The following is a 14016-nucleotide window of genomic DNA, read 5'->3' on the forward strand; positions in this document are numbered from 1 at the left end:
CGCTGACCGAATGGCGCTGCTCCCACCGCATGGTGGACCTTAAGATGAGCTGGGTCAGCCGAAGTCTAAGCAGGAGTTGAGAAAACGGTAACATCATAACATAATAGTAATTGATCTGAGGCTGAAATGATGTTGGGCTCACAGAATGGTTCGGGTTGGAAGGGACAGTAAAGGTCACCTAGTTCCAACCCCCCTGCCGTGGGCAGGGACACCTCCCACGAGACCAGGCTCGTCTGCTGGTGAATTAGATCGTGCTCCATTTATACATATTTTTCCTTCTTTGCTTGGGGAAAGAAAAAAAGAAGTTGCTATGGGTTTTGCTGCCACGCTTTGATGTTGCAGTAATACCTTTCTCCTGGAATTAAGCAGTATTTAGGTCTGATCTCCCATGTGTGACATGCCATCTGTGTTCGCTTCAAGCATAGGCACCCTCTGATTTCCCTTTCTTGGAAACTGCTCCATCTCAGCATGTGGGTAGGAGGCCACGTAAATAAATACCAACCACTTCTTAGCCTTCAGTAGGCATTTCCTTTTTCCTGGTGGCTGCAGAAGAAACACTTTCTCACAGTTTGGCATCAAACTTCTATCAATCTTTCCCGCTCGTGGAATTTTTGTTTAGACAATCAGATTCTTTGTGTCGTTTTTTTCATCGGTTTCTATTTTTACTCATCTGTTGGTTGCTTGGTTTGTCAGTAAACAGCGTCTGTCAGAACAAACCTTTCATCAGAAACTTCTTAAATTCCTGGTAATTGAATAGTAAATCATTATAAGCATTTTCTTTAATAGTGAAAGATAAGTTTTAAACAATAAAAATTAAGGTAATCTAGTTTTTTTTCTGAGTTATGAGGAAATAAATAACATTGATATTTCTGCCCAAAGATTTTTTTTTTTTATGTATAACCTGTCCTAAATATTTGAAATAGAAAACAAAGTATCTTACATTACTACGCAGTCCAGCTTTCGACTGAAAAAAATTATTCGCTTTTAATACAAAGTTTAATATGAGATCTCCTGAAATTATAGTCTAGGATTTTTTTCAAGTGTATGTCACTGTCATGGCAGCAATGCTAACGCACTCTTACCTTTTAAATGCTACCAGAACTATATAGGACATAAGTTTATGATATCAAAACAGATCATATCAATAAAAATAAGTGTTAGAGGACAGTGTGCTTCTAATGTTTATACATAAATATCTGATTTACACATTCTTTATTTAGTTTTGTTTACTAATATGTATTTATTTTTTTTTTTTTACTGGTAAATTATGAATTTACTTTGCTTATTTTTATTTATCTCAGTGGTAATATTTACTGAATGGATGACAGCATATTCTCCCTTCAGGGAGAGCCCCAAAGGTTCAGAGACTATATATTCCCCGGAAACAGAATATAGATAGAAACTGTGATAATTAGCTATAGACCAGCACAAAACTAAAGTCCTTCATTGGAATTGTTAGCCAAGAGAGTGAAGAATAGACGTACGTATGATCTTTGGTGGGTAATAATTTCTAGGATGGCTAAGCTAGAGGCAGTTTGAAAATCCATCAGATACTTTTTATTTAATACTCCCACCCTGGATTTGATAACTTTTATATTCAACAAAACAAGACAGTAGAAACCATGCTTTTCCAGAAGGGCCTTTGAAATATGCTTTTTCCTCTAGTGAGAGCTGTTATGAAGCTGTCTAGGAAAGTGAGCCGTTGTTGGACACATCACTGTATTTTTATAGTTTCACTCTTAGGTCTGTTCTCATCCAGTTCAGTTTTGCAATCGGCTGAAGCTTAGCCAACTGGAATTGCATCTGCCCTCGCAGTACACCCAGCTCAGTCTGTCTAGGGCTTCTTCCAGTTCTGTGCAGTGGAAGTTACTTTTGTGTTTTTCTTCTGGGAGAAATCTGTATTGAGAACAATGATTCCTAGTTTGGTTTGTCCCTTTTCCCCTGTTTTATGGCATACAATAAACTATTATCACATGCATATTTCTTACTTGAGCCAACCGTGGTAAGTGATGTCCCAGTTCCCAGTTCTCCAGAGATGGGTGGTAGACTTTACAGCTGGTTCTGATGATGGCTGGACAGACAATAGTCAGTCTTGCTTCATGCTGGCAGATAAGAGACTGTGAAGGAATCCTAAGTTTTCCAACTTCGGTGATTTATTGAACTTCCGTAGAGTCATTGGGTAGCCAAATTCACGAGAACCCCATTTGGTAACCGCTGCGCAAATTCCAGGGCATAAATCCTCTCCCCACTCCATTGCTGACATGATAATGGCACCAGCCTTATAGAATCATAGAACTGCTTGGGTTGGAAGGGACCTTTCAGATCATCTAGTCCAGCCACGTATCGTTATCAGTACCTTAATGGCCTGTGAAAGCTGTTAAGCTCTGTACTGTGTCAGTGCCCTTGTCAGCAATTTTAATGTGATGTGCAAAACCAGAATGAGGGTGTGAGCATGCCAGTGTTGCCCCTCTTGTCTTTGGTTCGCTTCTAACATAGTATCAGGTGTATTTGCAGAACAAAATGGCGAGTTTTGCCCTCGTTTATCCATCGGTACGAGGACTTCAAGGAGGTTTAACACAATGGGAACAGCTAATAATCCTAGGGCTTTTTTTTCCCCTGACATCATAACGTAGCTTGAGAGTGTTACTAGTCCTTAATTTGGAGTGACAAGAAGCAAATGAAATGATAGTGATTGTGCTGTAAATGAGAATGTGCTGTAACGAGAGTTGTGACGAAAATGCAGAAAGAGTTGGCTGCAGCAAGAGTGAATATATCATTCCCACTGTTTGGAGAACAAGCCGGATAGATGAGAGTCTGGTTTTGTTTGTGTATGGTGTATGGCAATGATATGATTTGACATATGATTGACAACGGTACGATTTTGATTGGTTTGTGTTATTTTTGCATTTTCCACTAGAGGAATGAAAATTTATTCCTGGGGTCATCAAATGCCACCCCTAAATAATTAATAGTAGTAATTCTAGATAGAGCTTAATTTTATGTCACAGGCGACTCCAGTTGCTATGCAGACATGGTGGAAGAGTTCTGTATTGATTAGATACTTTTGTTTTAGTTATGTCTGACCCTTTTCTTTTTAGAATTCAGAGGAATGAAGAATAACAAATGTATATGCTTATGTGTTTGAGACGGAATTTTTGTACGGAAATGTTTTAAAAGGGTCAGGAGAACCAGAACTAGAACTGAGGTTTCATTTCTGTTGCAGGTATGCCGATGAAAGATAAGCAGACATTTCAATTTCGGATATTCTCTTACAATCATAAATGTACTGAAGGCATCACCACCTAAACAGAGCTTGCTGAGATCAGGCTTCTTTGAGCCTTCTCACTTAAGGTTGTTTTCATCTGTTTTTTTCTAGGAAAAAGAGAAGAAGTATATGCTTCCTTTGGACAACTTGAAAGTGCGAGATGTTGAAAAGAGCTTCATGTCAAGCAAACATATCTTTGCATTGTTTAACACAGAGCAGAGGTAAGAAAATGTGCTATTAATGTGCTATTCTGCAGATGCTTCTATTAAACTGCATCTAGCTGAACAGTTTAATAACTGGGAGTGCAGTTCTGGTATTTCCACTACGTTCAGTGAACAAAGACCTTGATGCCTTTGATTTATCTGCTGCTTTGCTGTTGCATAACCATGGGATGAAAGGTTAGCGTCCTCCTAGCCACTCACTGGGTGAAACAGCTCCGTGATTAGTCATCTAGTTCTTCTCTATGGCTGAATAATCATCTCCTGATCCTATTTTTGTTTTGTTTGGCAATCACCTAAGCTTACCAAAACATTCATGACTTCTGTACCTTGTGACCAGATTCAACTGGTGTAAATCACAAAAGCGTCATAGCTTTTCACTTTCTCCAGTGGAAAATCTTGCCTGTCTGTGATCTTGGGAGTCATTCTGTTGTTTGTTTGGGTTTAAATACTGCTGAATGGAGAACAAATGAGATTCGTCTGCCTCCCTAATTAATTAGAATCTTTGCTTTGTAGTGTTTGCCTCATATTTTTCCTTTCAGACTCCATCCTCTGATTTAAGTTGTGCGGGTACTCTATGGAAGCCTATTCCTGATGCATAATCAATTCAGATTACTGTGCGTAAATAAGTCAAGGAAACATGACAACACTTAAAGACATATAAGCGACCTGTAAATCTTTAATTTTTTTTTTATTTTTACTGGAGAGTAGAGTTGCGTTTGCAGCAGTCGCAGTGTAATTGCTTTTCAGCAGATAAGGTGCAATTTCTGTTAGTTCTTTTTCAGGAAAATAAGTAAAATGAATTGTAGTGGTAGCATAGATAGATGCCCTTGTTTTCCCTCTTCTCTTCTGCTGCGTCCTTTCACACCCGCTCCCCCCTTGCATCGCCAAAGTTTGGCAATACATTCAGATGTTGTTCAAGATGCTGAGGGCTGGATGTGGCTCCCTGCGGACCCAGCTGTTGTTACTCCTGAACTGGCCAGAAATAGTCCTTCCAGAAGCAAGGGATGCCCCTCCCTCCTGCAAAGCACAAGCGAAGCACAGGATTTCTGGGCTGTCGAGTTTCTGCTGGCCCCAGAAACATGAGGACGCAATGTGAGTCTCGCTCTGAACTACCCCGTGAAGGCTTTGCCTACATCTGCTGACATCTCAGCTAGGCTACATGTGGACATTGTCTGCCAGGAGATGCCCTTTGAAAGTATGTCGCACACATACTTGCTGGGAATAAGATTTCAAACACTTGACCACTTGCATTTCTGGAGCACAGGAAAAAAACAAGCTTTGAAAAACTTGTCATGTTTTAAAAACATAAGTGATTTTCAGATGCTGGAAATTAACGTAATTCTGATTATTCTGCGCTAGATGTGTGCGTACATTGCACGTACATCAGTCAAGAATGATAGCTTTGTCCTGGTGGCTTGATATCAGCTGTACATATTAAGTTCCTTCCATGAAAAATCTGTTAATTTTAGCTCATTGTTTCTCCCTTGTTTTGGCTAAAGGCTTTGAGTATTTTCATCATCTTAATCGAGGAACTGCTGTGAAAATCCAAGAGAAGCATGCCTTTCCATTGGCAAGTTGGGGGATTTATTTGGGCGTTATAAAGCTGCACATTCACATTTTCACTGAATTACACACTCTGGACAGTGAGGATTTCAAAATCGGATGTCTAAAATGTTTGCCATGTCTGTAATAACCCTGCCCATCTGGGCTGTGAGTAGGCCCTCTAAGAGCAAGCTGCTCTAAAAACATCCTTAGATCTCTATGGGTATGTTAAGACATGACAGCACAGTGTTAAGACGACAAAATAACTTTGCCTTGGGAGAGGCTGTTTACAAAGACAGTCTTCCAGCTTAAAAGGAGGCAGAACTTGCTCCTGAAGAAATACTTACTGAATTCTAATTACAACGCCAATTCCTCTTACTACAAACCAGCTGATTTTTGATATTTCTAAAAGTCTGCCTGCTGGAACAAATTGGTCAAAACAAGTTTGGTGTCACTTTCCGCTGTCTCCTAAATTCATAGATTGTGTCAGCAGAAGCAGGGATATTGGGGCTCGGGTAAAGTGATCCGGCCCTCAACTCGGGACATTTTTCCCTGTCACAGATCCTTCAGGAAACTGAAATAGGGAATCGCTAAAGATCTGTTGAAATTAGGAATCTCGACATTATTTTACTTTATGCTAATGTGTTGATTTCTGGTTTCTGAATGCGTGTGCGAATATGGCTTGCTTTTCAAAACTCATGTGAAAATGAAACTTAGTTTCTGGCTGGTTGTTGTTTGGGGGGGGATTTTTCGGTGTTTTTGTTTTTTTGGCGGGGATTTTTTTTTTTTTTAATTAAGAAAAGCCCTAGCAATTGAGAAAGAAATCAGTTTTCTGTTTCTGAGTTTGCCCGCATGAGGGTTCTGGTTATAGAACCATTTGGCTGTTTAAGATGTAGATCATTAAAGAACAAAGGCAAAATCATCTGTTCCAGCTTCTATGATAGCATGGAGATTATTCTGGATCTCTTTTTTTCACCATAATCTGCAGCATTTTTTTTTCATTGACCATGCAAACTTTCTTAATGTTCAATCAAAGTATTTTAATTTTCAAGCAAAATCACTTTAGGAGAAGAATTTTAATAAGCCTGTTCTCGTTTTCATTCCCAGCCCCTCACTGCATAGGTATTTGCTGCAGCCATATGTTTCTGATACTGTACATTTCAATAGTTTCCTGGATTATGCACTGCATTTTTTCCATTTATGAAAACCTTTCCAGTTCTGAAATATAGTTACCAGGAAAATGCTCATTTCGCTGCATAGAAGGAAAAACCATCTTGAGTTAGCTGAGGCTTGGGGATAGATGCAGAAGGAAACTAACAGTATCTGTCATTTTGATTTACTGCAGAAGTCAACAGTTCCCTGACAGGAATCAAATGTGACTTGGTAATGTATAGTAAATGGAGACTGTGACGATTGATTTCACAGTGAAGATAAATTCTCATGAAATGAACATAACTGCATGCCTATGAAAAGGCTGCATTGTGAAATAATTCAATTAAAATTTGCAAAAAAAAAAAAAAGGGACAAATCTTGGTGTGAAATAGCTATAGCGTTGCTTGAAGAATGTGGGTTGAGTTTTGTTTTTCAGTAAAGTAAATAATTCATTTAGTTTTTGAGTGGGACAATCTACTTAATTTATAGACGTCATGGAAGACCTTTGGAGTTGGACTCCTCTAGTTTACTCAACTTAGCAGCACTATGTATTAAAGCAACGTATATGTTAGAGGGAGTGCCCTTTGACTCCTGGATCATTTTTGGCTGTGTCCATCTACATGAGTCTGCCTTTTAAGCAACTGAAGTTGAGCTGTAGGGTTAAGCAGTATGAGTCTAAACCCAAAGCTGTCAAGAAAATGAGCGCTATTTAGTGTTGACCATCTTTTTCTCCTCCACGGTAAACTGCTGCCAAGTCTTTTAGCCTGGAAAAGAGATCAAATATGTTAAAAAATATTTGAAAATACTTGTACTGTAGGAAAAAACGTAATGTTTGCAGTACAGCTGTAGAACATAATGTGAAGATGTGTAGATGTAGCTGCTGATTGGCTTTCTTAAGCAGAGCTAAGAATGGAGGAGAGAGGCTTTTGTCAGCGCCTGTGCTTACAGACAGTAGATTAACCTGTGATGTCTTCATCGACGGATGTGTGAGACTCCTGTGCAGAGTTCAAGAACGAACAAAACAAATCCTGCCCATGCCACAAAGTTTACTTTCTTTCTAGGATTTCATTGCAAACACTTTGCCTATTGCACACCTATTTCCTGTAAAAATTTTTTGCTGGTTGGTGCTTTTTTCTTTTAGCTAAGTACTGTAGTCTAGGACAAGAACCTGTAGTCTTGAATGTGCCTCCCTTTAGGATCTATGCAATGGTCCCATCTCTCCCTAATTAAGAAGGGCAAGCCGTCATTATTTCTCATGATCTTGCCCAGTTAACTACAGGATCCACAGGGCACTTTTACTAGATTCTGTGTTGTTCTAAAGTTGTCCTTTGCAGTAGAGTAGTTGCATTTTTTCCTGATTGTATTGGTCAATAAATTGTATTACTGTGTTACAGCTCCATCTAAATGCTACTTCTCATCATTCCTCCTTTATTTAAAAGAGTGAAAACTCTCTTCTTTTGCTACAAGCAGAGAAAAAGCTTCCTTTCCACCTCTTCTCCAGGTCTGGAGAGATGAATACATTCTCTTCCATGGGAGAAGAGACTCTACTAGGTAAAGATTTTTGGGGTTATACAATGGTAGTAGGCTGAAGTGTTTGTCGAGTTGGTGAATTTTCAGGCCTTTCCTACCAATACTGACTGGGAGTAGCAACCGTACGTACCATCCCTGCATGGAGCTGCCCGTCTGGGGCAGGCTCATTGGAGAAACAGATCCTTCATCTGAGAAACAGATGAACGTCAAGAGGAGAGTGATCAAAAGCAAGTTTTGAGGGCACACAATAGGACTGGAAATAGAACTGCCAGATGATAAATTTTAGCTACTGACTCCTGAGTACACTCTTGACTGTCAGGAATCATATTGCACAAGAAAACTGTTGTCTGGTAGACCCAGGAAAGTACTCTACTCAAATGTACTAGAGCTTTAAGTACTGAATTTCTTCTTATGGACAGCAACTGGTTAACTGCTATCCATATATAAGGAAAATTGGGCGAGAGCCAAAATAAAGGGAACTAGTGAAAGGAGACCGGGTCAGAGGAGGTGTTGGATGGAAGCCAGGCTAGAGGAGAAAGCCTAAGATGAGATGTGTATGTTTAGTTACTGTTTTTGAATTACTCAGAAAGTTAAGCCCCAGGAAGAACTGGACTGTAGGCTATTCAGAGCCCTCTCTGTTAGAAATGGAAGAATGAGAATCTATTTAATTAAAAACCCCCACAGATTTAATCTAGAAAAGAAGCTGCTAACATTTGTAAACAAACTTCTAAGATTGCTCATGAGTACAATATTTAAAAGTAGGAAAAATATACAAACTGAAGAAATAACTAGCCTTTATCCCTCAAGTCCATTCCATTTAAAAAAAAAATTTAAAAATTGGGGTTTTTTTCCTGGAATTTTCCTTTTTGTCATTATTGACAAGATTTCTTTGTATGATAAGTAAAACATAGTATGGTAGATAGGCGGTGTAGGTATTGAGATTTAAAACTGGTATTGCAGACCCAAAACGGGTTCTCGGGGGAAGGAACAGTGGTGCCAAACCCATACCTTAAATATAATCATTACACTGTACTTCAGGAAAATTCCCTAAGTGATTGTGTGGGATCTGAAACATTGGTGACACCTACCAGAGACACGGGCGTTGTAAGCATGGGCTTAAGTCATGGCTGGTAAACTTGACTTGTCCTGCAGGACAGCTTAACCTCGCTTGCTCACTGAGACCCTACTCTGGGTCCCGCTACCCCATCCAGAGAAGCAGAGGACCAGAGCAGGAGACACGGTCCCTCCGTGCGTGATGAGGCTCTAACAGCTGTGAGCAGCTTTTGCATCTGTGTGGCCCCAAGGCAGGTTCCAAAACAGGCTTCTATCCCTCACCACAAAAATGATCAAACCTTCTTCTCCTGGGAGTTATGGAATGTTTTAGTGCCAGTTACTGTTACCAGTGCCGATTTTGGCCTATGTGATGTTAGTTTTGGCTGCCATTCTGTTTTGAAATACATACAGAACTCCAGATACTTCATTGTCCAGGTTTGGCTATATACTGATCAGCATATCTTCTCTTCATTTTCACCTCAAAACTGTGTTTGTGTATGTGAACTTGAAGAGATCCCTCTAGTTCTGGGAGACTGCTTCCGTAAGTTAGGTGGTAAAATCCCTAAGTGCAGTTATTTCATGACATTGTTTCCGACATTGTTTCCAACATTGACTCTTCGGCTTTTCTGGATATTAAGAAAAAATCTTCAGAGACATGTGTAGTTAATTTTAATTAACATTCACATTGGACTGATCTGAAATGGCACGCCTTGATAGAAAATGTTAGTCATTGCTGTTAACTCAGAGCAGATGGTCAGTTTTGTTTCTTTAAAATATACGATTTGCAGAGCTTCTGGTAGAGCTTTCTTGTATGGAAAATAGTGCCTACATGCAAACCGGCCATTGTGGAATTCCAAGTGTCTAAAGTGGTAGACTAAGACTAAGGTTGAATAAGCAGAGTGTATACAGTGGAGTTGCAGGTTGAATAAGTGGAGAACGTACAGTGGAGTTTCATCCAAGATCACCTTTCTCGATCGTGCATGTATATTTGGAGTATCTGGATTCTGTTATTTTCTCCCTTTTTCATCTTAGGTGATTATTTATGAAACTCATTCTGTAGGATTTCAGTTTCAATCAAATTAGAAATACCTAAGAATTGAATCTTTTGTGTTTTCATGAAATAAAATTGGGCTGATTTGCATTTGGTTCTAGATTTTTAATGTTCATTTTAATTCTGCTTGCATCCTAACAAAAAGACCAGATATTTACCAAAAAAATGTTTGAGATGATAAGTACAGTTGTTTGAAATACCCGTAAAACAAGATATCCCTTTATCTTCAGTCTGTGAGTGGCTTCACTTGTTTTGGGGCAAGTTAAAAGTTAAAAGTGGTTTTGTGTTCTTTGGAGTATTAAAGTGTCTTATAGGCACAATTCTAAAATCTCACTAATATTCTTCCTCTGTAATTGCTGTTTTGTCTCGTCTCATACTGGCAAGAATAAACGCATCTTCATTTAATCTTGGTTTGTATTTTCTCTCTATGGGAAGAAAAATTACGTGCACATACAGCACAGATACGTGGATATGCATTAATACATATGCCCGTGCATCAACTGGTTTTGTAATGTGTCTGCAGTGGTTGCCCTTAACATCTTTCCAGGTTTGTGGCAGATAAATATTCAACGTGAGCTTTAGGGAATTGTGAGAGATACTATCCATCTTGAGGCCCAGCAGTTGAGTCCACTCAGACAGCAAGCAGTTTCGATGTGCAACTGCTGTAGAGAGAAACCTACTGGTATTGCCTCCAGCGTAGTAGGTAACTAGAAAGCTCTTTCTTTGTGATTTGCAGTTGTGTGTTAATCACCTGTTGGTCCTGGATTGTATAGTTCAGTTGTTTTCTAGAACCTCCCCTACGCCATGTTGACAGGCCAGTTTTCAGGACTAGTGGGACAGGAATCCCAGTAACTCAAAGATGGGCTCAGTCTTCAAACTTACCTGCCGCTTTTCCGTTTGCTCTTGTACGCTTTCAGATAGCTTACTCCATTCCTGCATTTTCATGTTAGGATTCTTCTGTGATGGGAGAGGTTAAAGAAATACCTATGGACAATCTAACAGTCATTTCTGCATTAGAAAGTTCACGTTGGGCCCTAAAATGTATGGGGGAAAGGAATCCAGTATGCTGGAAACAAAGGTCATAGTAAAGCGAAGAAGTTGAGTAAGTGAAGTTTCAGCTGAGTGTTTGCTGCACTTTCAAGTAATGGTCCTGGTCTAGAGAAGATAAAGTCCTGAGTGTGGAATTACAGAATTGGAAATGACACTTCTAGTCCAATTGTCTGTTCATCTCCATAAGCAATCGCGTTGTGGTTTTTCTGGAGTGCAGTTCTTGAGGTTTGTTTATTTATTTAGAGTGTAATAAAACCTGCAGATAACAAATAGTAATCTTTTGTATTTTTCACTTTGGAAAACAAATAGTATTTTATTAATTTCCAGTAATGCTGCTATGGATATATTTTCATGTACTATGCAGGATATTAAATTACAATGATGAGACTACAGGAGGGAGCAGCATAGGTAGATGTGGTATATGCATATAGCTTTGTACATAGCCTCCCCATTTATGTGTTCACGTTTAAAAAATGTTGAATATTCAAGGGAAATGTTGCGCGCAGATTGTACTTTAGACATGTTCCCATTTATTATATCTGTTTCGTTTCTACAGCCCCTTAGATTTAAAGATGCTTGGATATCAACAAGATTTGTATTGTTGAGAGTTCATCTTTTTTACTTCTTGGTATCCTGTATTATATCATTCTCTTTGATGTATAACATCCCATTTAGCTGCTATAGAGATGACAATGAGAATATGACCTCACTGTATTCCATATGGAGTAAGTAGGTGAGGATTGAGTAGTAACTGTTTCTGTGCTGATGCCTTCAGCAATTTTAAAAAGTGGAAGAGAGAACCAAACAGAAAATCTGAATTGTTTTCAGGAACGTTTTTACAGCTTTCCATGAGACGCCAGTGGATTCCTAATGAATAAAACATGTTAATGTGTTTTTGTAAGATTCCACTAGTAACAGAAAAAGGACACACTCTTTTCAGAAATTTCTTCAGCTTTTTTTCCTGTGCCTTTGAGCCTTTTCAGAAAGAAAGGAAGGTAAAGGAAGTCTAGTAGCAAGGAAGCTGATTTGGGAGGCAAGCATCCATTTCCCTACCCTACTGCAAGCTTCCTGTGTGTTGCGGCTCACTGTCTATGTCCTTCAGTTCCTCATTTATGCTGTGAAGCTGAAACCTGTGTTCCTTTGTGGTGTGGGGGGGCAAGATTAGCTACACCAAAATGGTGGAGCCCTCAGATGCTACAGCGAGAGGGGCCTTGGAGAGCCGGAGACATCAGTGACTTGGCCATAGGGTGTCCCTAGACCTTGGGAAAATACGGAGAAAGAAATGCAGGACTACCAGCTCCCGTCTGTTCAAAGCGGTTGGCTAAAATCCCTTCTCATACAGCTACGCTTGATGTAGCAAGTCACAAAATGCCAAAAAGTTTAATACATAACATGACAATCCTGAAAAAATGTTTTTGCAAGCTGGTGTCATGTTGTTTTGCTCTTGCAGATAAGTATTTTTGGAACTTCCCTATCACTGTGTTTTACAGCCTTTATTTGCTCTATTGTTATTTTTAGTCCTCTTTTCTGAGAGTACCCTTTTACCATTTCAGCTTCCTTTTCCTTCAGAGTTATAGCTGCTTATTTAACTTAGCCAAAAAACTTATCTCAGTAAAAGTTTCTCCTAACAATAAATTAAAGTGTGTTTTTTTTTTTTTTCTCTCTGGTGATTCCATTTTGCTTCTCTATATCTTTATTGAGTTCTTTGTTTTGTTCAGTAAATGTTGATTCAGAGTTCCACAATATTGCAAACTGAATAAGATTCAAGTGCTTTGCCATCAGTTCAAGATAATGGCATCCGAGGAGGTCGTCCAGGCTATTATTTGCCTTAAGGCAGGGTTAGTTCATTTGGAGTCAGGGAAGAAAAAGGCTTAATTTTACATTTCTAATCGATAAAAAACCCGTAGAGCCTTCGCTTGTTCACACTATCAGTGGCTTTCCCTAAACTATGGGACCTGACCCTCGGGTGTCACTTTGTCCCTTTGGTTTCTCTGGGGCGGAAATGCAGGTGTGGTGCCCTGAGCGGCACTGAAGTGCGCTCCGGTGGCATCCCTCATCCGGATGCTTGCAAGGAGTAGTGCAAGCCCGGTGCTGAACGCGCTCATGCCTGGCTGCTCAGATGTAGCCATTGAAATTGGTGAGAATTACATCACCAACATAAGGAAATCTGACTATGTCCTTTATTCTTTGCAGTTTTGAATGCTGTCCATAAATTTGCTAAAAATCCCTGATTTCCTTCTGTTGAGAAATGGGTATACGCCGGTTGCCATCCTGTGGTTTCATGGCTGATAATTTAATGATTAGGTGTCACGCCTTCTTCACGCTCTGGCACGAACACTTACTATTCAATTGCAATTTTTCTACCCATCTGTTTCCTGAGACTGCCCCAAAAAGTCGGGCTAGGAGCTGTCTGGTGACATCGTTGGTAAGGGAGCGCTTCTGGGAGTGGGAATTACATCAAGTCAGTTGTATTTCGGCAGCGCAACGGTGAAATCCCACCAGTCCCTGAATGCTAAAGAAATTTGTCCAGACAGTGATAATGGTATCCTTATTTCCTGATTCTATATTAAAATTGATTTTCTCAGAATGTGGGGTAGAAATGACCTCTGTAGTTGCATAATGAAACCAAAGAACCCTTTGTCATTGCTGCCTTTGAAAGTTAAGTCATTTTCATCAACCCTTCCCTACACCCCCTGTCCCCCCTTCTCCATAGCTTGCTAAGGGAAGAAAACAGTCTTGTGATAGAAGATTGATCCTTGTGCAACTGTTGAGATCCAGCAAAATGTGGTTTCCTAACCTTTGTCAGACGAGCTTGTAGCCTTTCCTAAAAAGACTGTTGGCTGACAAATTTACAGCAGTCTGGTCTGTATATAGAATTTGAATTCAGAAACTAATGGCTAAACCGTAAGGGGAAAAATCTGCTCTATTTATTGGAGAATTTACAAGTACCACCTTCCTACATATGTATTTTTCCTCCTTTCTCTTTTCTTCCATTAAGTGGTTCCCTATATTTATCTAATTATATGAATTACCTGCGAGACGTGATATTTAAACTTCTCCCAATTTTCTTACTATGACGGCAGACATCAGAGCTTTGTTTTGTTTGTTTAAAATACCTGATTATCATTGTTTTCTTTCTCCTTTTACCGATG

General features: G+C 39.5%; 1 protein-coding gene across 7 annotated transcripts in view; it reads left to right on the top strand.

Moving 5' to 3' along the window:
* The window catches only part of DNM3 (dynamin 3), a 184157-nt gene that overhangs the window by 109649 nt on the left and 60492 nt on the right, over positions 1-14016 (top strand). For all 7 annotated transcript variants that reach the window (XM_054210653.1, XM_054210652.1, XM_054210648.1 and 4 more), the window contains one exon: positions 3377-3486. In XM_054210653.1, coding sequence (XP_054066628.1) covers positions 3377-3486 — 110 coding nt within the window. The remainder of the gene's footprint in view (positions 1-3376; positions 3487-14016) is intronic.

The sequence above is a fragment of the Rissa tridactyla genome, chromosome 8 (genome assembly GCF_028500815.1).
Source record: "Rissa tridactyla isolate bRisTri1 chromosome 8, bRisTri1.patW.cur.20221130, whole genome shotgun sequence".
Taxonomy (NCBI): Eukaryota; Metazoa; Chordata; class Aves; order Charadriiformes; family Laridae; genus Rissa; species Rissa tridactyla.